The sequence below is a fragment of the Dama dama genome, chromosome 24, assembly GCF_033118175.1.
Source record: "Dama dama isolate Ldn47 chromosome 24, ASM3311817v1, whole genome shotgun sequence".
Lineage (NCBI taxonomy): Eukaryota > Metazoa > Chordata > Mammalia > Artiodactyla > Cervidae > Dama > Dama dama.
Genome location: NC_083704.1, coordinates 28,559,333 through 28,582,474, shown reverse-complemented (window position 1 = coordinate 28,582,474; position 23,142 = coordinate 28,559,333). Strand labels below are relative to the sequence as shown.

At 38.9% G+C, this 23,142-nt stretch overlaps 1 protein-coding gene across 1 annotated transcript in view; it reads left to right on the top strand.

The window, feature by feature from the left end:
* Positions 1-23,142, top strand: part of CNTN4 (contactin 4) — a 511,526-nt gene that overhangs the window by 414,754 nt on the left and 73,630 nt on the right. Inside the window, exon 11 of the mRNA XM_061129161.1 lies at positions 4,731-4,858. Within this exon, the coding sequence (XP_060985144.1) occupies positions 4,731-4,858 (128 nt within the window). The remainder of the gene's footprint in view (positions 1-4,730; positions 4,859-23,142) is intronic.

The following is a 23,142-nucleotide window of genomic DNA, read 5'->3' as shown; positions in this document are numbered from 1 at the left end:
GGGAGATCAAAGCAGTCAATTTCTAGCCATGTAATCATTATTTCTAGCTATATAGTCATCTAAAGTCCTCCTGATTGGACTTCCCTGGTGGTCCAGTGGTTAAATCTCTGTACTTCCAATATAGGGGGCACAGATTCGATCCCTGGCTGGGGGACCGAGATCCCATGTGACACATGGTGTAGCCAAAAAAATTTGTTTAAAGTCCTCCTGATCTGTAGAGGTTTTGGTATGCAGGAGGTTTATAATAGATATTTATGAGTCCAGTTTTTCATCCCCTTCCAGGACTGTTTGTTGTCACCTGTATCCTTCATTAAGCATAGTAGTGTGTTGGTGGACTTCAGAGGGGCAGAATGACTTGAGAGTAGTCTTAGCCTTAACAGAGTCCCATATTAATGTTTGAAACCATGGATCTCTAGGAGGGGACAGAGCTTTAGCTAATAGAACATTTGGCAAATGCATGCACTTATGTGGTGCATTTTATGTGCCATGTACTGTTCTGAGCATTGCATATCTTTATAGCAAACCATGAATATAGTTACTTTTATTATTCTGTTACCTCAAATAAAAAATTTAGGTTCAGAAGAACTAACTTACCCAGAGTCACACAGCTCATAACTGGTGCAAGCCTGATTTGAGTCTAGACAACTTAGTTCCAGAACATATGTTTTTATTCACTACACTGCATTGCTCACATAAGGAAATGGTTGAATTTCCCAAAAGAGCAGTTCTCCCAATTTCATATTGAACCTGCAATTGGATTATCCCTAGGAAGAATGAGCAGTCCCAGAAGTATGATGAGATTTAATGACAGGTACTAAAAATTACAAGTTCTACAAATTCCGCCCCCCCCCCGCCCCGACCTTCTCCATTGTCTGGAACTCTAGCATTAGAGGCTTAGGTTTCTACTCAACTCTTTGTGGAGAACAATGGAAAGATTAAAATTAAACTGGTGTCAGGAGATGAACTCTTAAAGACGGACAGTTCTTTGAAAAATTATTTTCTCATTTCATAAGCCTCCTAGAAAATTGGACAGGGATGTTTTGAGAATAAAGGGAAAGCAGAGCCTTGGGAGAGATGTGAAGAACTAGCAGGGTCCTGCAGCTGAGTAACAACTATATGTTAAATACCTTTTGTGCAATCAAAGTATCAAAATTAGGGATGTCAGGATGCAAGTGATGCTCAGAAAAACATTTGTACAGCTCTTTACAGTTAAAAGAAACTCACCTATCTGATCTATTGTAGCAGGTAACCATCATAATATCCTTTGTAAATAAAAAAATAAAAACTTATGGAGACCAGTGGCTCTTAGCTGGGGGTGGATGTGTCCAGAGAATATTTGGGAGATATTTTTGATTGTCATGATTCGAGAGGACAGGCATAGCCAATGAAGTACAGTGGGTAAGGGACAAGGATCCTCTTTGACAAAGACTTCTCCGGTCCAAAACATCAGTATTGCTGAGGTCGAGAAACCTTGTCTTGGAGCTTAAGTATTTTGGTCAGGTCATAGACCTAGCAAGTATCAGGGTCAAAGCTAGAATCCAGGTCATCTGATGACAAATCCTTTATTTTTTTCCTTATTTATATCCTTTGACATTGTGCAGTATGCAGTGCGATGCAAGCCTTTTAGATCTGGAGAATTTTAAAAGTATAAATTATTAGTAGCCCTTTAGTGCTTCCCAGGCAGTGGGGAGCCTGGTGGGCTGCCGTCTATGGGGTCACACAGAGTCGGACATGACTGAAGCGACGCAGCAGCGGCAGTGCTTCGGAAGAGTCAGATCACCCCTCAGAGTGTTTAATACACCCTAGGCCTATGGAGGAGAAGGGAGCGACAGAGGATGAGATGGCTGGAAGACATCACCAACTCAATGGACATGAGTTCACACAAACTCCAAGGAGATGGTGAAGAACGGGAAGCCTGGTATGCGGCAGCCCATGGGGTGGCAAAGAGCTGAACACAGCTTAGCAGCTGAACAACAGCAAAGGCCTGTGTTACTTCATGGAAGACGATTCCACATCCAAAACACAAATGTCACCTTCTTTATTGAGTTCTCGCATGCCCACATTTCACAATTTCCAGCCAGTTATTTTGTAAATGGGAACATGATTAATTCCTTTAATGCTATTTTTGTGATTGTCAAGGTAATTAGGATTTAATCACCACTCTATTTTTGTGAGTATTTACATCTGCTCTTTGGCTAATAGGGTATCATGTGTTTTTTATTGAGCAAACTGTTATGTGTGTATCTATGGTGTAAGTGAACAAAGGGCCTTCTTGTCTGTATCCTGTACATTGATTTGGGATGACCCAGGTCATGTGTACATTGACTTCAGATTGTCTGCTGTGACAGTGGGGTGCACGAAGCAGGCTGATTTAATTACTATTTTAAGTGTATTAAGATAACTGTGTTCCATTTTCCCCATCTGTACCAATTATTAAATAACAGAACAATTTTAAAGATAAAAGAGAATTACTTTTTTTATTATCCCTAATAAATACCAAGGATCTCTCTGACCCTCTTACATAATTTTCGCTGCCATCCTATAAGACTGGTATTATGAGCTCTATTTTATAGATGGGGATGCTAAAACTTAAAAAGTTAAGAAAATTGCTTCGCATCACACAGCCAAAATTGATGGATCTTGAATTTGAATAGCCATCCTCTGATGCCAGCATCCTTGGTAGAGTTCTCAAACCTTCACTCCATGTCCTCAGCCTGAAGCTTAGAACCTGGAATGGGTCATCAAGAAGGTGGTCACCTCTCCATTCCTAAGCACCTTCATGAAAAATGTACCACATTTGCAACCCAGTGTAACTAAATCTTCTCATGATTTTAAAATGTTTAGCCAAAAGTTCTGTTAAATAAAGCTGTGTTCATCCTAGTTCTTTTCTGAAGGACTCTGTTAAGGCTGGTACTAGTTCCAAGTGCTTTAGCCATTCTGAATTCCAATAACATAGTATTGATTTTTCTCTTTTTTTTTTTTTTTGCATTTTGTACACAAATGTTTGTTTCTCTGTTAAATATTCTCTTTAAACACAAGGAATGAATTCTAAATCATCATAAAGATGAATGAAAAATGAAAGCCCTCCAGTATAGTGTCCATAATCACTGAGTACTTGGTTACTGCTGGTGTTTACTGTTTAACACCAGAAACAAATACAGCTTATTTGAAAATCATGCTACTGGATTTTTAGCTCTTCCTCTGTGACCAGTTCACTTGATCACTTAAGAGATGCTTACAGGGCATCTATTATGTACTAGATCCAGGAGATTAAGTCCTAAAACAGAGTCCTTGCATTCAAGGAAGCTAATGTTCCATCTGATAGGAGAGTTAACAGGTAAAGAAAACTTCTAGATTGAATTGAATGGGAAGAAATAAAGTGGCTGCAGAAAAGAGATTAACAGGAAAAGGGAAATCCATTTTAGAAATGTCAGCCAGGGAAAGTCTATAAGGAACAACTATCCACAAGTCGAGGTCCCGAGAGAGTGTGAAGGTGACAGCTGCATCCTGATGTCGAGGCAGACAGAAGAGCAAATATTACAGAAAAGTCCTGAGGCAGGAAGGGGGTCAGGTACTTTAGGAACTTGCAGGAGACCTGTGTGTCTAGACCTCACTGAGGGGTAGAAAGATTAAGATGAAATGAGAAGGGCAAAGTCAGGAGAAGGGCAAAGGCCAGATTCCTCAGGCCAGATAGGTTCTGGGAAAGAATTTGTTCTGAGTGCAAAGTGGAGCTGAAGAAGGATCTGTAAGCCTGAGGGGTGACGTAATCTGTATTTTAAAAGATCACCTGGCCACTGACTGAAGGACGCACTTGAGAGGCAGGAGTAGAAATAGCCAGATCATTTAAGAGGCTGCTGTGGTAGGTTGGGTGAGAAAGCGGGAGCCAAGGAGATAGACAGGAGTGGGTAGATTTGAAAGATGCAGTAAATATTCAGCAGACATTTACCTGGAATAATCCATCTGTGTACATTTCTTATTTCTCCAACTATCGTCTAAGCCAGGCTGTATGTCTTGTTCATCTGCATACCCTTCCCTTCTGCTATAATCATGTTGAAAACAGGCCTCCCTCCAGTCCCCCTGTTCCAGTTTTGTGACTGTCAGTGGAAGTGCTTCCTTCCCACCTGGTGGTAGATATTTGTCCCTAATTGCGGGCCCTGAGATGCGCCATCCACATTTGCTATTCTGCCAAAGTCATACCATGTTGTGGAATATTTTAATTTTTTTGAGTTCAGCTCTTGCATCTCATTAAAATGTATTGTCTGACATATTTCGGGAAGAAATAAGCTTAATAATAACTCATTTAATTTAAGCCTCTCGAGAAGGAAGAAAACATTTTCAATGAAAATGCATAAAGTGGCCCATCAAGGATTTTTCTTTCTTATTCTTCAGCAGTTTAAAGATGAACGGTAATCTACAATAAGCTTTCCTTTTGGATAATGTGGTTATAGCTGCCAAAGAGAGAGAATGGTTACATCCTGTCTCGTATTTCTAGAAGTTATCCCAACAGAACGTTGAAACCATATTAGCAATTAAAGTAATGTAATTACTAAATAAATCACACATCCTAATTATATTTATCTGTATGTAGGTAAATATCATAAATAAAGATGAGGCTGTCAAGTGATGTAACCATGATTTAATAGTTTGAAAATGACAGGATGATAGAAATATTTCCCAGTTGGTCATATGGAGTAGACTTACCATTTGGGGTTTATCTGCTTTAATTTCAGAATTACCATTTCTGAAGATGGAAGCCTCAGAATCATCAATGTGACTAAATCAGATGCTGGAAGTTACACCTGCATAGCCACTAACCATTTTGGAACTGCGAGCAGTTCTGGGAACCTTGTAGTGAAAGGTAACGACTAACCCAGAGAACACATAGATTGATTTATGTGTCACCATTTCAAATAATGTAACTTATTCAAGTGGTATCCTTCATATTAATATGTACAGATATAACTGTGTTGCTAAATTAATCCATCAAGGCAAACGTGGTATGATTAACAATTCTTAGAAAACTGTCGGTCATGAATATGACAGAAAGGCTATCTTATTTCGGAATCATCCAATACAATTTTGAGAATCACTGCCATTGTATCTATTATAGTATTCTAACTAATGTTATCTTCAGTCCTTTAATTAAATTTCTTCAAGTCTCTATAGATTTGAAATTCATATCTAGGAACACCGTGCTAACAAATTAAAAACCCATGGCTCAAATACTATTTTTAGCTAACATTGTTTAAACAATGACATTGGAGATTTTTAAAAGAGCTGCCTTGGTTATTCAGAGGCGTGGATATGGATTATTGTACTCATAAAGGGCTTTGGCCACCTCTGTGCTTTGCTTAGTCACCCAGCCAACCCTGCCAGTTTTAAGGAAATAAAATTTTCCACATTCCTTCTCCTGGGTGCTTTATAGTAGATGACAGAACACCAGTTTGATGGGATGTGCTGAAAGTACCAAGTAAGAATTGTGAAGATGAGGTTTTAATTTACATTTCATTTGCATTTCTGTCACTTTATATCTGGCTGTCAAGTCAAAGAATTTTTGAATTGAAGGGATCTTGGCCATGATCTGACTGAGGAAGATAAAGCTCAGGTTGGTGAGTTTCTCAAGGTCACCAATAGCAGATGTGAACCCTGCAATCCTGATTTTGCACTTTCTGGTTCTTTCTACTGTGCCAGGAAATCTTACTCATTTTTCCTGTTTCTCCATAATAGATATAGACAGTGTATTTATTATTTCCCCCTTGCCCATTTGTAACTCCCTCTGTGAAATAAGATAACCTAAGGCAAAGAAAAATATCCCAGAAAGAATGTTTGCCTCTGTTTTAACAAAGAAAGCTAAAAATTATCTAATTACATATTTTGGAATCATTAGAAATTTGAAAAGTACTGCCATTTAGGGAAGCCTTTTTATCATAAACATACTTATCTATGTAGATAGAAAACTGTAAGACCAAGAGTCAGACAGAAATCTATGTTTATATTAACTCCAGCTATTTCAATCTATTAATTATTCACTCAGAGCAATAGCATGGGTATGTGATTGACTGTGTGTTCACCCTGTTTTATAGGGCAAAGAAAAAAAGTTTAGATAATACTGGCATAGCAAAATTTCAGCTAGCATCTTCATTAATGTATAGCTTTCTCAATTACAAAAGGAAAATTAGTGATGAACTAGAACCAGGAAGAACCCCAAGGTTTCAGAATTGATTAATAACATAGCTAAGACCTGATTAGCTATGAAGTAAGATAGCCTAAGGAAAAATAAAAATATCCCAGAAAGAATGTTTGCCTCTATTTTAATTTAAAGAAGAAAGCTAAAAATTACCCAATTACATATTTTGGAATCACTAGAAGTTTGAAAAGTACTGCCATTTAGAGAAGCCTGTTTATCATAAACATACTTGTTTGTGCAGATAGAAAACTGTGTAAGTCCAAGAGTCAGACATTAAGTCTATATTTACCTAAGCACAGGTGCCATATATATGCTCTATATATTGTTAAAACTGGGGTTTTTTCACATGTAGAAATAAGTTATGCCCTGCGTTTGGTTAGCATCCTTCCCATAAGCCTTGACTTCTTCAGCTCTCAAAATAGTTGGCAGAAGTTCCTCTCTTTCCCATCAGAGTTCATCTTCCAGCAGTACCGCCAGTCCCAAGTTAAAACCATTCACAGGCGTGCAGACTTCCCTGCTGCTCCGCTTATACTGAATTATGGTGCAAAGCTTAGCGATACACCAATCATATGCCATGATCACCTCCTTATTTGGGTGGATATAAATGTTGCTGAGTAGTAACTTCTACCTATGTTAAGAAACTTAACACTTCATTCCTTGCCTTCCAGTTAACATGTTAAACAGTGATTTCCCCATGTATGGTATAAAAGATCATTTTAGACAATTCAGAGTTAATTTTTTTTGTTTACTTTTACTAACTACATATATCTTTCCACGTGTATTAGGAAAATGTTAGTTTTTCATTAATGGCAATGATGTTTTAAAAACTCCTTTTAAAATATATTTATATTTCTAAAGAAATATTGTGTGTATTATTATGAAAGGATGTGCAGAAGGTTGTGAAGGTGGTACACAAAGATTGGAAGGTGTGATTAAACATAAGAGTTGTTTTTTTTTTTTTAAACATAAGAGTTTTAGTGGACTTAAAGGGAGAGGATTTAAAGGGCCGTGTGACAGGGTCAGTGCAGACCTGCCTGTCCTGGAGACATGTCATGCTGAGGCAGATGAGCACCGAGATCCTGTAACAGATGGGGAAGGAGCAAGGACGGGTCCAAAAGAACTCAGCGGCCTGTGGAAAGAGGAGAGCAGAGATCTGTAGGCAGAAAGTGTGCGGTCAAAGTAGTGTGTTCCCCACCTGATTGTGGGCGAATTCGTTTGTTTCAAAGCAGAATTCTTTCCGGGCTTGGCAGTGGGTATTCAACTATAGTCACTTTCTTCAGAGAAGCTGTCTGAGTTTTTGGTTTGTTTTGTTTTTTAAGTATTGTTTATTGATTTTTGGCTCTACCGGGTCTTGATTGCAGTGCAGGCTTTCTCCCGCTGCAGCGAGTGGGGGCTGTTCTTTTCCGCCGCACACTGGCTTCCCATTGCGGTGGCCTCTCTTGCCGTGGAGCACGGGCCCTAGGCACGTGAGCTCAGGAGGTGCAGCTGGAGGGCTCAGCAGTTGTGCTTCGTGGACTTAGTCGCTCCCAGGCATGTGGAATCTCCCTGGACCAGGGATCTAAGCCATGTCCCCCACATTGGCGGGAGGATCCTCAACCACTGTACCACCAGGGAAGTCCCCTCTGATTCTTATTATTTTCTCCCAGGTGAGATGGCGAAAAAAAGAAAATGAGCTTTATTTGGTTAATATGTTCACAGGAGTTAACCCTGTGGCTTGGGTAAGGTCAGATGTTTCAGAGTATATTTATTTCCTGTTGCTTGATTCTGAGCCCTATTTGCATTCATGGGAAGTATGCGTGCACGCGCGCGTGTGTGTGTGTGTGTGCGTGCTCACGCGCACGCAGAGGGTCACCCAGACTGCCAGGTTGCCGAGAAGGACATTAACATAAACGGAGAAATACAATTTAGAAATCTGCCTCATAAAGCACGATAAAGGCAGGGAAAACGTTCTGAACTCCACATGAACTGTGCCAGGTCTTGAATCGCACATCAAAATGCTTGAGCCCTACACCTTTAATGTAAATGTAGCAAAATAGCCAGAAATGTGATGGAGCGCTGTATCTTAATTCAATTTAGAGATCCACAAAGGGACTAATTTATCAGAGAAGTTATGCTGTAACCTTAAAATGTGCTTATATTCGTTTTGATCTCCTCCAGTGTCTGGGATTAAAACACTATGAAGGTCAGGCATCAGACAACATCTTCTCTAACCTTTTTGCAATATTTCTGTCATTAGCAATGCTTTTAAGGTCCAATTCTCTTCCATCCCCCTACACCAGGTTTTTTGAGAGAAGCTGAAGATACTGTCAAACATAGGGACAGTAAGTAAAGCCGGCAGGGGAGAGGGGGAAAAGAGAATAGATCCACTACAGAAGGTATAGCAGGTTTAAAATAAATCTCTAGCAGACGATCACAAAATGGATAAATAGTCAGATTATGCATGAGTGGGCTTCCAAACTGCAGAATTCTGACAGGTGCCCAGGGGGCTCTTGATTATCATCCCATCATCTGAATTTCTAAATTTGACTGATTTTTTTTTTTTAGCTAGTTACCGTCTATTTGGAATTTTGATTTGCTGTTTTATTTTAAGCAAGAACGGTTCTCAAGTCAGACCCCTGAATCTTAACAGAAAGCATCATATTTGACCTTTCATGGAAGGTGTGCTTTAGCGATTGTGAACATCATTAAGAACTAGATGGAAGGCAGGCTACATTTCCATACAGTACTGTACTTACTAATTCATTTTTATCTCTAGAGCAGAGTTAAAGGCATGTCATTTAACTCACAAGCATGAGGCAGTGTCTTTATTGTACAGGCTTCCTATGACAGGTATTTTTAAGTAGCAATCCTCAAGAAGAGTGACTTCTCTTTGTCTTGGATATAGTTCAGCAAGATAACTATGGTAATAGCTACCCTAGATCTTATTGATCACCTCCCAGGCTCAAAATGAAATGCAGGGCTGTAAGCTGTGCTGTTATCTAGCTGAACTACATCCAAAGTGACCTTGAGTAACTAACTCTCTGGCTGGTGGTTCCAGAGCACACTTTGAGGAGCCCTAAAAGTGAAAGAAAGTGAAAGTGTTAGTCACTTAGTCATGTCCAACTCTTTGTGACCCCATAGATTGTAGCTGCCAGGCTCCTCTTTCTATGGAGTTCTCAGGCAAGCTGCTGGAGTGGGTTGCCTTTCCCTTCACGGGGATGTTCCCAACCCAGGGATTGAAACCGGGTCTCCTGCATTACAGGCAGATTATTCACCATCTAAAGCTCTATCCTACATCAAAGAACTTTGAACATGCTACCAACTAAGTGAAAGGTCAGCGGAATGCTTAATAGAAATGCATGTCCCTACTGCCCCACCCCTAACCTAACAAATCTAAATCTTTGCGGATGAGATGTGAAAACCGTACATTTTTAATAAACACCCCGCTTGATCCTCATACACACCAGAGTCTGAAAAAGACTGAATTTTCAGTCACTGGCAAACTATGGCCTGTGGGCCAAATGGAGCTAGCCATCTATTTTTGTATAACCCAGTAGCTAAGAATGGCTTCCATGTGTTTTGCTGGTTGAAAAGAAATCAAAAGAATAATAATAGTTTCAGATATGTAGAAATTTTTATGAAGTGTGCATAAATCAGATTTTAGTGAGATACAGCCATGTCATTTGTTTACTTTATTGATGATGGTTGTGTCTGTACAACAGCAGAGTGGAATAGTCAAGACAGAGACCGTGTAATAGCCCACCAGACTCCTCTGTCCCTGGCATTCTCCAGGCAAGAATACTGGAGTGAGTTACTGTTCCCTTCTCCAGGGGATCTTCCTGATCCAGGGATCGGACTTGCCTCTATTGCATTGCAGGCAGATTCTTTACCATCTGAGCCACCAGGGAGACCATGTAATGTATAGCTCTCCTCAGGTTTGCCTCTTGACCAGCTAAGCCTAAAGTATCTGCTACTCAGCTTTTACAGAAAAAAAGAAACTTGCTAATCCCTTCTCTTTTTTTTTAACTTTTTATTTTATGTTAGAGTATAGCTGATTAACAATGTTGTGATGGTTTCCGGTGGACAGCCAAGGGACTCAGCAATACACAAGCATATATGTCTGGTCTCCGCCAAGCTCCTCTTCCATCCAGGCTGCTATATAACATTGAATAAAATTCCCTGTTATATGGTAGGACCTTATTGATTATCCATTTTAAATATAGCAGTGTATACATACTGATCCCACACTCCTTAACTGTCCCTTCCCCATCCTTCCACCCTGGCAACCATAAATTCATTAAGTCTGTGGGTCTGTTTTGTAAATAAGTTTATTTATATCATTTATTTTTAGATTTTGCATATAAGAGATGTCATATGATATTTCTCCTTCTGTGTCTGACTGACTTCACTCAGTATGACAGTCTCTAGGTCTGTCCACGTTGCTGCGAATTGCATTGTTTCATTCTTTTTAATGGTTGAGTAATATTCCATTATATATATTTATCACATCTTCTTTATCCAGTCCTCTGTCAGTGGATTGACAGAGATTGATTCCATGCCTTGACTATTGCAAACTGTGCTGCAATCAACATTGGGGTGCATGCATCTTTTGAGACCATGTTTTTCTCTAGATATATGCCCAGGAGAGGGGTTGCAGGGGCATATGGTAGCTCTATTTTTATAGTTGCTCTCTATACAAATTTTATACTGATTTCATATGGGTTTTAAAATGTTTCTTAGCAAATAAATTTCATTTAAATTTTTTAAAAATTTAATATGTAAATATATTTCTTTTATTTCAATTTTTATTCAGTGCACAGAATTACTTGTATTTTAAGAAAAAGTAAATTTGTACTTTATCTTTATTAGAAAAGGGGTCCTTTTTTCTTAAATTTATTTATTTTTATTTGGAGGATAATTCTTTTACAATATTGTGTTGATTTCTCCCATTTATCAACATGAATTGACCACAGGTATACATATGTCCCCTCCCTCTTGAACTTCCCTCCAACCTCCTACCCTATCCCACCCCTCTCAGTTGTCGGTGAAACATAAACATTACCATATGTAAAATTAGATATCCCTGGAAATTTGCCATATGTAGCAGGGAGCTCAGATCAGGTGCACTGTGAAAAAGGGTTCTTAGTAGTATTTAACTAAGACCACATATACTCCTAATACAAGATTATTTTGTGTCCTCATTCCCTAACCCTGCAAAGTAAAAGTGTTCTTTGGCTTCCTAAACATTTAATTATTTGTCCCCTTGCCAGAATTGGTGCTCATTGTCCATTCCATCAAGTGTTTGTTTATATTTAGAAGACAAGATGCTATCCAATAATATAGATTGCAGAAAAAAGGAATTTTCTTACCAATACCAAGGAGTTTCTACAACATTATTACAGTGCATTATTTAAAATTGTTTTTCTGTTTTAACTATAGGAAATTGAAAAATATCAACCTCTCGATGCATGGCATGACTGACACAATAATGTAGTCTTTTCAATTGGAACCTTTTTTGAAAATAAGTTTGAAGCTGCCCACATCTTCTATGTAAAATTATTCAAAGCTTTTTCCATATTTGACTGGGGATCAATCAGAAATCAGTAATCAGCAATGACATTTTGCTACTAACACATAACAAAAGCTCTTAATGTTGGGCCCTTATAACAGAATACATTTCTACCTAATTAGATGTCTTCCACTGGAACCAATTATTTAGAGGCAATAATTAAGAGTCTTTCTAAATAGGATTAGCACAAATTCTGACCCAAGGCATTTAGAGTAGGAAGGAAAAGTTTGTTGTTAGAAGTGCAGAATGCTAATTATGTTAGCTCCCCTGGTAGAACAGTGGTCAGAACATTTCAGTGCTAGATCCTGTTAGGTCTGAGAAGACCTACCACTCTAGTTTGCAGCAGCGAACTCAAATAGCGGGGCTTCCCTGATAGCTCAGTTCTAAAGAATCTGCCTGAAGTGCAGGAGACCCTAGTTCAATTCCTAGGTCAGGAAGATTCACTGGAGAAGGGATAGGCTATTCACTCCAGTATTCCTGGGCTTCCCTTGTACCTCAGCTGGTAAAGAATCTGCCTGCAATGCAGGAGACCTGGGTTCAATTCCTGGGTTGGAAAAATCCCCTGGAGAAGGGAAAGGCTACCATACCCACTCCAGTATTCTGGCCTGGAGAATTCCGTAGACTATACCCATGGGGTCACAAAGAGTCAGACATGACTGAGGGACTTTCACTCTGACTTCACAACTCAAATAGCAGAAGCCTAAAGAAAGGGTGGATGGTTGGGCCTCTTACGCTTCCTGTGTTCACTGACCATGACGTAACCTAGAACTCTTTTTCTGCCAAAACATGAAGCCAAGATTTTGATGAAAAGAGCATAATTACTTCCCCTGAGATTCTTGTGAGCCCTAATGAAGGCCACATAGAGTTAGCAAATAAAGTGCCTTTAGCAATATCAATCATGGATATGATCATTCTTTGTCTGATCCTCTCTGTAAAAGAGCTTTTCTCCTTTTATAATGCTGAGATTTAAATGTATTAAGACTGTGTGCCAGGGCAGTCTACCCTGACTCCATCCTGCCCATCATTTTTCCACTTTTGGTCTAGAGGGACGTTGTAATTCCTTAACTATTGTGCTTCTCTCTGCCAACCCTGCCCTTCCCTAAGAAGGCCTCTATGCTGAAGGCAGCTTTCATGTTCTTGCCTTTAATATAAAACACATAGTGTGGACTAACAAGATTTTGAAAAATTGTCGGCCTCATTAGTAATCAGGGCTTCCCGGATGGCTCAGCAGATAAAGAATCTGCCTGTAATTCAGGAGACACAGGAAACACAGGTTCGATCCCTGGGCCAGGAAGATCCCCTGGAGAAGGGAAGCCACTCCAATATTCTTGCCTGGAAAATTTCATGTACAGAGGAGCTGGCAGACTGCAGTCCAATGGGTCACAAAGAGTCAGACACCACTGAGCAACTAAGCATATTAGTAATCAGGGAAATGCAAATTAAAGTACCAGTGTGATACGACTTTACATGTAAGATTGGCAAAAACTAGACATCTAACCAAATAATTTGTTAGTAAGAATAGAAGGAAAATAGTACTCACATAGTTTGAATAGGAATGTGACCTGGGATAGACACTGATGTGAACAAGGAAAACTGGCCCAGCAATTCTATTTGAGATATTTACTCTAGAGGAAATTATAGGTATTCTGAGATGGACTTGCAAAAATGTTCATTATGTTGTTTGTACATTATGTTGACAAAAAATATGCAGGCAAATTAAAGAATAATACATATGGTAGTATTTCATATAATGTATTTTATATAATGTATATAGCATGATTTAATAGAGAATTAGTAATAAAAATAATCCCGTGAAATGTTTAAACATGAAAACACAATGCTCAGCATAAGTGCTAACTTGTGATTTTAATTTGTGAGGAAGGAGATCTGGAGTAAGGTTATATTAAAGGACTTTAGCTGTATTGATAAATTTTACTTGGGGGTAAATTCTTAATGTATATTTAGAGGGGAAAAATGCTAGATGTCTATGAGGAAAATGTTAAAGACTGTTAATTCTATAAATGGGAATATGAGTAATGGTAATCATTTTTTTATAGTTTTACATGAGTGATCTCTGTAATGAAATTAAAAAAAAAAAAAAAAAAGCCCTCAGGTCAGAATTCCTGTACATGGTCAGGTATTATAGTCAAAATCACCCAGAGAATGCATCTTATTTTCTCCTTCTCTCATCGACATTATAGAATAGAGAAAACCTTATTACTAGTGATATTTAACCCGCTTGATCCAAGTATTTTCTTTTAACGGAAGAAAAAAAAACCAACTGTAGAATGAAATGAATGGTTTATTTCCTAGTGAGTGCTTACCAATCAAAATAAACAAAACAAACAAACAAAAAATGCAAACAGAATATGACTCTTTGGCTTCATTAAATGTGAAGCACATAATTAATTTCTTTTCCAGCAATTCAAAGAGACTTGTGTTGTACTGATTCAGTTTAATTGAACTTATTACCAGAAGCAGATAATAAGAAGTATATTGAAGATATCCATCTGGCTTGCACCGAAAACCTCACATGTTTCATTCTTCACGGCTGTCACAGGCCATACTAATTGCCTCATTTCGGCTGTTTTACAATCAGTATGACTTAGCTATTAATGTGATAAAACCCTTACTTGAGAGGAGGTTGATATTAAAAAGCATAGATCTCTGACCTACCTCTGCCACCACTTCTGAACACATGCCCAGCATTATTAAAGTTGTATATTTTTCAAATACATAAATAAAAATCCCTCTCTTTCTCATGCACGTCTTTTAAAGTTACGTCTGTCCTCTTGTATCTTGCCACAGAGCTAGTCCCCTACTGAAGGAAAGAAATGGTTTATGTTGAGATTTTTTTAGCTATAAAATGTTGCAGGATCAATGTGGTTTGTTTTCAACTATACTGAGTTTTCTTTTTTATAATGTCCAGTGCTGAAATGGATTTAATGCTAAATGGATTAAGCAACTAATTGTGTTATAAATAAGAAGGAAAGTAAAATTAAGCACTTCTATTTTCTGTTCCTAAATATCAGAGCTTCCTGTGGGGTTTGAGGATGATGTTTTGTCATGCAGACTGGCTTTATATGGACATGATTCCCTCATAAGCAGAGGGTGTGTGTGTGTGTGTGTGTGTGTGTGTGTGTTTCAATTCATCCTTCTCCCATGGGGGAATCCAAGAGTTGGTTCCCAACTTTGAAAAGGAAAATTCTGTCTATTATAAACCCTGATCCAGAAAAGAGATATATCGGAGTAATTCATAAGTGACTCTCACCTACCTTCCTTTCTTGGCATCTGTTTTCTGTGCCAGAAGCAGGAGGAATAGTGCCCTCCCAAACATGTCACCTCACCAAACCATGATTGAATTTCTCTGGCTGTCATACGCAATCAAATCTAAGAAAGCCCTCCGAAAGACTGAGGGCCTTCAGGTTAAATACAGAACCTGACCAAGATGAAAGCAAGTTAATTAACATTTCCATCAGCTCTCTCTGATTTACTCTAGCAAGATCCATTTCTAAAAGGTTAAAATGGTTGTCTCTTTTATGCAGCCATTTGAAGAGCTGAAAGTAGGTTACTGGTTATGGGAGAAGAAATGTAAGCAGAGCCTTTAGAGCGGTGGGGGCTTCTTACATGGCCTTCTAGCAGTTCTGTAATCACTGTGCAAGATGTGTTATTAAGTGAAGATTAGCAACATCTGCTTTGAAAATTTCCTGAACTGGAAAACATGTCACCTATTATCATATTAACTCCCCCTCACCTTTCTCTCTTTTCAGTAGTAGAACTGCTTAGAAACATAAGTAAAGCTTGGCTGCCTGAACCAGTGGGATCCTAAGGGTGCAATCAGAAGTGCCTTCTCTTCCACATCTACTCTTATAAGCCTAGCCCACATCTCCTCTGATATAAACTGTATCTGCCTCCACTGCCTTTGCCCACAGCCGAAGCAAAACATCTGGTCACATGGTCACAATGCTGTTTGTACTAATACGTTTTGATGCTTAAGACAAAAGAAACAATTATAAAGACCAATATAGATGATATGGGAACACTGCTGCAGTCTGGATATGAGGAAATAGTCAAAAGATGTAAAAGATGTAGCCATCTCTCTCCTTGTAGGACACTGTGGGCCTTGGACCACAAGTAATAGAATTGCCTAGAGTTTTGTTTTTAATAAATGCACATAACTGGACCACTGTCCCGATGAACAAAACCCTCCAGGGGTGCAACTCAGAAATTTTCATTTTTAGTAAGTTCCCCAGAGAACGCCTACATACATCAAAGGTCAAAAACCTAGGAGCTCAAAGTCTAAGGGTGGATACTATTAATAAGAGCCAAGAAATAGACTGTGTTCGGACTGTGAAAGGAATAAAAAAGTAGAGTGAGTGACTAACTAGGGGAGTAAAGGTGATCACTGAACTGGGAATTAAAAAATGAATCAGAGTTAGAAAGGTTAAAAAATGAAGAGGTAATTTCAGGCAGAAAACACTTATCTAATGTATGAGAGGAATGGAAATCCTCTGCACATTCAGAAAAACTACATGTGGAAGGGGAGATGAGAGCACTTCCTGAGAGGCAGGCCCTGAAACACTATTGATCCCGTTTCAGCAACTCTGGACCGTAGAGAGAAAAATATTTTGATTTTTCTGTTTGAAAGCAAAGAAAACAGATTCTATCAATTGTACATAAATGATCTTGACACCAACTTCAGGGGAAATTTTGCATCTTCTAAGAAAATACAGAAAGAAAAGCGATTATCACCAACATAGGATTTTTTTAAAATTACCTTTAAAGTAGGTGATAATCCATGTTATTCATAGAAATATTAGGAAAAAGATAATCTCATTATTCAGAGAGAGCTGCATAAGTTTTTATGTCGTCTTCCAGAATTACATCCAGGCATACCTATATATATGTAATAGATGTATGCATATGTATGCATGTATATATATGTCTCTGTGTGTATGTTTATTTATTATTTATTTACTTGGCTGTGCTGGCTCTTAGTTGCAGCACATGGAGTCTTTAGATGTGGCATCCGGGATCTAGTTCACTGACGAGGGATTGAACCCAGGCCCGCTGCATTGGGAGCACAGAGGCTTAGCCACTATGCCACCAGGGAAGTCCCTGTGTGTGTTTGTCTTCAAATCTGTAAATAAATACCCTTGTTACCAAAAGGTTACACTATATATATTGTCTCATAACTTCTTTTGTCATTAATAACTTTCTGCCAGCATAGATTTTCAAATGATAAATAAGTACTAACATTTTTTTTCCTTATAAATATGTTTCTTTCTCCTGCTAGTCAAAATAGTATCAGAAAGACACCTTTAAAAAAACTCTCTTGTGTTACATATGCGGGCAAGATGGAGAGAGGAGACAGGATGATAATTTGGAGGACAGGTTTAAATGTCTCACCCAAAAATTTTGGTTAGGGCATTCATGTCAACCTGGAAGGGAGGTCCCGAACTATCCCTCTGCCCTCTTTCCTCAACCTTTCCCTATTGAACTTTCTTATCAGTTAAACATGACATTACTCATAATATGCTGAGTACATTTTCTGATCACATGAACCATGAGGGAATAGAAGAAATGACAGAACCGGTATTCAAAAGATAATCATGGGAACCAAATGTAACAGATTAATTTTAATACTGGCAACTGTAAAGGTTTGTACTTGGCTCCAAAAGTAAAGTTAAAAGAGTAAAAGTTTAGGGTCAGGGCTGTGTGTTAAAGGTCTTGTTGACTGTAAGATTACTGGTGAGTTAACAATATTCTGTGCTTTAGGAAAAAGCAAATTATATCTATAACTTAATGGAGAACCCAAAACAAGAGAGGAAACTAAAATTCTTAAAGTCTACAGTAGCCCCAGTGAAAATAAAACTTGAGGAGGACTGTGGGTTTTTTCAGACTGATATTAAAATTTAAAATCAGCCTAGAGGAAGACAACTGAGCAAATGATAGGAGATATAGCTGAAGAAAATGTTAAGCCAAAGCAGAGGAGTCAGGGAGGGTGGAAAAGAAGGGATAATCAATGTTTTCGAACATTTCAAGAACTGTCAAAGTCTGTGTGGTATCGAAAGGCAGTCCCTAAATGGGTAATAAATGTAACAGAGGATATTATTTGTGTTCAATAAAAGGAAAAAGTTTCAAATAATTAGACCATGAGGAAGATGAAGCAAATGATTTTTTTTTTTTTTACTTATCAATGATGTTCATTTCCAGACTGGACATCTACTCCAGAGTAACACTGCAGAAAGAATTCATGTGACAGATAGGAGTGTGTGGTCTCAGTGGCCTGCAAAAGGCATTTCCCAGTCATTTTAACATTTTTGTGACCTGCTTCAGTGACTTTGTAAACATTGATCTGTATGAACCTCCCAATTCTGAAATGTTATCAGTCTATGATTTTATAGTTTGAAAAATTTATTTCTGCCCTGTGTTTTTTCACCCTTGAGCAAAAATATTGCCGCTGGGTTGAATTCTGTCATGTTGACTTTATTTTCTTATGGCAAAGTCTTTCTGTTTTTGTTTTGTTTTTTTTTTTTCTCCCAGCATGAATTTATCCATAATCACGAATGCAGTATGGGTTGAAAAGGTTATTCTGCTAATTATGAATAGTTTATTCTTAAAAGAGTCCTATAAAAATTGATTTTCTCTTTACGTGTCAGAATTTGAGGCTGTTGCATAAACAATACCTGTGTTCATTGCTTGAGTTTTGAACCCTTCGAGAGGTAAGCCAAGGCAGTCAGGCAGATGGCAATCAGATGTCAGCTTTGTAACTCATACAACTGGAAGATAAGAAAGCAACTAGATATATAGCATTGGTGGGCTTCCTAAGACTGAACTGCAAACTGGGTAGACTTGTACCACGGCACCTCAAGTCTGCCATTATGAACCTTATAATGTGGAGGATCACTGTATGTGGCTGCAGGAGAAGGTAATGCAGAGCCAGGAATTCTTCATTGATTTTTCCCAGGTTCACCATTGGATGAGAAAGAGTGAGGTTAGGGGAGGAGAGAGGATAGGGCTCTTAAGAAATATTCAGTTCAGTTCCGTTCAGTTCAGTCGCTCAGTCATGTCCGATTCTTTGCGACCCCATGAATCACAGCACGCCAGGCCTCCCTGTCCATCACCAACTCCCGGAGTCTACTCAAACTCATGCCCATCGAGTCAGTGATGCCATCCAGCCATCTCATCCTCTGTCGTCCCCTTCTCCTCCTGCCCCCAATCCCTCCCAGCATCAGGGTCTTTTCCAATCAGTCAACTCTTCGCGTGAGGTGGCCAAAGTATCGGAGTTTCAGCCTCAGCATCAGTCCTTCCAATGAACACCCAGGACTGATCTCTTTTAGGATGGACTGGTTGGATTTCCTTGAAGTCCAAGGGATTCTCAAGAGTCTTCTCCAACACCATAGTTCAAAAGCATCATTCTTCAGTGCTCAGCTTTCTTTATAGTCCAGCTCTTACATCCATACGTGACCACTGGAAAAACCATAGCCTTGACCAGACGGACCTTTGTTGGCAAAGTTATGTCTCTGCTTTTTAATATGCTATCTAGGTTGGTCATAACTTGACTTCCAAGGAGTGTCTTTTAATTTCATGGCTGCAGTCACCATTCGCAGAGTCTTTAAACGTCAGCTATAGACCAGAATTTGCAAACTGGTAGCTCTCATGGCTAATTTTACTTGAATCCACACACTCAGTTTTCTTTGGTTGTGAGAGTATTTAAAACTTTTGAATTGGAATGCTTTTAGAGGGGAGGCATGTATTCTGTAAATTGCTCCCAGAACTCATTATCCCTCATTGTCTCATATCTCTAAATCACACAGTGGTGATATCGTCAGGACCTCTGTGAGCATTTGACATGCAGTACTAAGTGGGTCCATGACTCTGGGAGAAAGATCAGCCTTTTGATTATTCTCATCTGTTACATTAGTAAGTAGATACAAACTGACCATGATAGTGCTAAGAGAAAAAGATAGTTGGAAGAGGGAATGTTTCAAATCATTCTGTTTATAATTCTGTACATTATTCTACTCCACATCTGCATTTCACTCCCGTATCTCTACCAGGGGGTTATCAGTGGGAATAGAAACTTGGTTCTCTAAATGGACAGGTTCTTCTCAGGAGTGGCCAGTAGTTAATTGGGACAAGAAAACAGATTTCCTTGAGAAATCTGAAGCAAATTGAGGCAGGTTATCACCTCTCACTGGGAAACGAATTACTTCTGTCATTAAAAAGATTCTGCTTTCTGTAGCTGCTGGCTGGGGGTTTCTGTCTATTGTCAAAGAGATGGGGAGAATGTGGATTAATGGTAATAAAGTAGTGGTCATGAAATACCTACAAGTTCATATCCATGAATGATTATAATTGATTTGACTACTGTGTTTGAATGACAGAATTTGTGCTAGGCTTTAACTCCAGAAAATTGGGGTGCTGTCTTCCAGCCAAAATCTTGAATGTGCTGATCTGTTTGGGAAAGCTCTCTGTGTAAAGGCAAAGCCATAAATTATAGACAAAATAACTCTTTCCCTTGGCTAACTTGTCTTTGTGGAACCCCTGTCTGTCTGCGGGTTGGGGGGAGTGGAAATAGAGTTCAGCTTTACCGCCAAAAAAAAGAGAGAGAGGAGAAAAGAAGGAAACAGTAGACAGTATGGGGGCTTATAAAAGTTGTGAATAGTTAAAAAAAAAAAAAAAACTTGAAAAGGTATAACCAACTTTGTCTAAATTTTGTAAATATGGGAATGACTACCTTCCAGTAGAAAGAAGAGTGAGCGAGGTCCTGCCCACTTGGGTTCTGGGTCCAGTTCAGTTACCAGTCCCTTGTGTGACACCGTGTGGATCATACTGCCTCAGACTCTTTTCTCACCTGTAAAATGAAGAGCCCTGAATAGAGAGAGTTAAGGCCTCCTCCAGTTCTGAAGTTCTATCTATGATAAAGAACTGCTTAAGTTGGAATACAGAATGAAAGCCCTCTAATTTCCAATTTCTTTTTTACTCAACAACAAAAGAAAAATCTATCCAGAGGTACTGTCACTCAGGCTTTTGGAGAAGATGAGATGAAATCTTCCGTGAACAGGAGATTTGCATTGTATAAACATTTATTCTGTATTAATTCAGGTTATAATACCTGAAAGAAAGAGAAAAATTAGAAATTAAATGGTGTGGGCAGTTTTATCAACCATTCCATCCAGGAGTGGCCATGAGACTGGGATCTGAAAGAACCCTAGCCTCACAGTATCTTAGTCTTCATATACTTCTTAAAATATGATCATCTGGCCCCCCTGTAGGGGATTCTAGTGTCTGATGACATGTTGTCTTTATACATGATAGCCACCAAACACAAGCCAGCCATATATGCAAACTGGCTTATTTGCATAATGTATTGATTCCAAGCCTAGTGCCTTCCTGTGGGACTCTTAAGAGCATTGTTCAGTATATAAAAGTTTTGTTATATATACTGACTATGAAACTGAGCCCTGTTTAGATATATCAGAAAGCACTGCAAACTTGTATATGAATGTTCATAGCAGCATTATTTGCCATGACCAAAAGTGGAAACAATCCACATGTCAATCATGTGTGATCTATCCGGACAATGGTCTATGCAGACAATGGATAATTATTCATTAGATGATGAAATTCCAGCTGAGCTATTTCAAATCCTAAAAGATGATGCTGTGAAAGTGCTGCACTCAATATGCCAGCAAATTTCGAAAAAGCAGTGACCAAGGGACTGGAAAAGGTCAGTTTTCATTCCAATCCCAAAGAAAGGCAATGCCAAAGAATGCTCAAGCTACCACACAGTTGCAGTCATCTCACACGCTAGTAATGCTCAAAATTCTCCAAGCCAGGCTTGAACAGTACAGAAACTGTGAACTTCCAAATGTTCAAGCTGGATTTAGAAAAGGCCGAGGAACCAGAGATCAAATTGCTAACCTCCATTGGATCATCCAACAAGCAAGAGAGTTCCAGAAAAACATCTATTTCTGCTTTATTGACTATGCCAAAGCCTTCGACTGTGTGGGTCACAATAAACAGTGGAAAATTCTGAAAGAGATGGAAATACCAGACCACCTGACCTGCCTCTTGAGAAACCTGTATGCAGGTCAGGAAGCAACAGTTAGAACTGGACATGGAACAACAGACTGGTTCCAAATAGGAAAAGGAGTACATCAAAGCTGTATATTGTCACCCTACTTATTTAACTTATATGCAGAGTACATCATGAGAAAGACTGGGCTGGATGAAGCACAAGCTGGAATCAAGATTGCCAGGAAAAATATCAATGACCTCAGATATGCAGATGACACCACCCTTATGGCAGAAAGCGAAGAAGAACTAAAGAGCCTCGTGATGAAAGTGAAAGAAGAGAGTGAAAAAGTTGGCTTAAAGCTCAACATTCAGAAAACAAAGATCATGGCATCCGGTCCCATCACTTCATGGAAAATAGATGGTGAAACAGTGGAAAGAGTTGCAGACTTTATTTTTTTGGGCTCCAAAATCACTACAGATGAAATTAAAAGACACTCCTTAGAAGGAAAGTTATGACCAACCTAGATAGCATATTAAAAAGCAGAGACATAACTTTGCCAACAAAGGTCCGTCTGGTCAAGGCTATGGTTTTTCCAGTGGTCATGTATGTATGTGAGAGTTGGACTATAAAGAAAGCTGAGCACTGAAGAATTGATGCTTTTGAACTGTGGTGTTGGAGAAGACTCTTGAGAGTCCCTTGGACTGCAAGGAGATCCAACCAGTCCATCCTGAAGGAGTTAAGTCCTGGGTGTTCATTGGAAGGACTGATGCTGAGGCTGAAACTCCAGTACTTTGGCCACCTCATGCGAAGAGTTGACTCATTGGAAAAAATTGTGATGCTGGAAGGGATTGCCGGTAGGAGGAGAAGGGGACAACAGAGAATGAGATGGCTGGACAGCATCACCACCTTGATGGGCATGAGTTTGAGTAAACTTCAGGAGCTGGTGATGGACAGGGAGGCCTGGCGTGCTGCGATTCATGGGGTCGCAAAGAGTCGAACACGACTAAGCGAGTGAACTGAACTGAAGAAAGAGATGAGATACTGATACATGAGTTGGTCTTATAAACATGATGCTAAGTGAAAGAAGTGACCAAAAAATGGTTATATATTGTATGATGCCATTTCTATGAAATATCAAGAGCAAGCACATTCTTAGAAACCAAACATAGATTAGTTTTTGCCAGGAGATGGGCAGATGGGAGAATTGAGACTGACTCTTAATAGGATATTTTTTTGTTTTGTTCGTTGAGGTCATAGAAGTTTATGGAATTAGAAAGTAGTGATGATTACCCAAAAAGTAAATATCCAAAAACCACTGAATTGTGTACTTTAAAAGAAGAATTTTATGTGATGTGAATTATATCTTTATTTTAAAAGGAA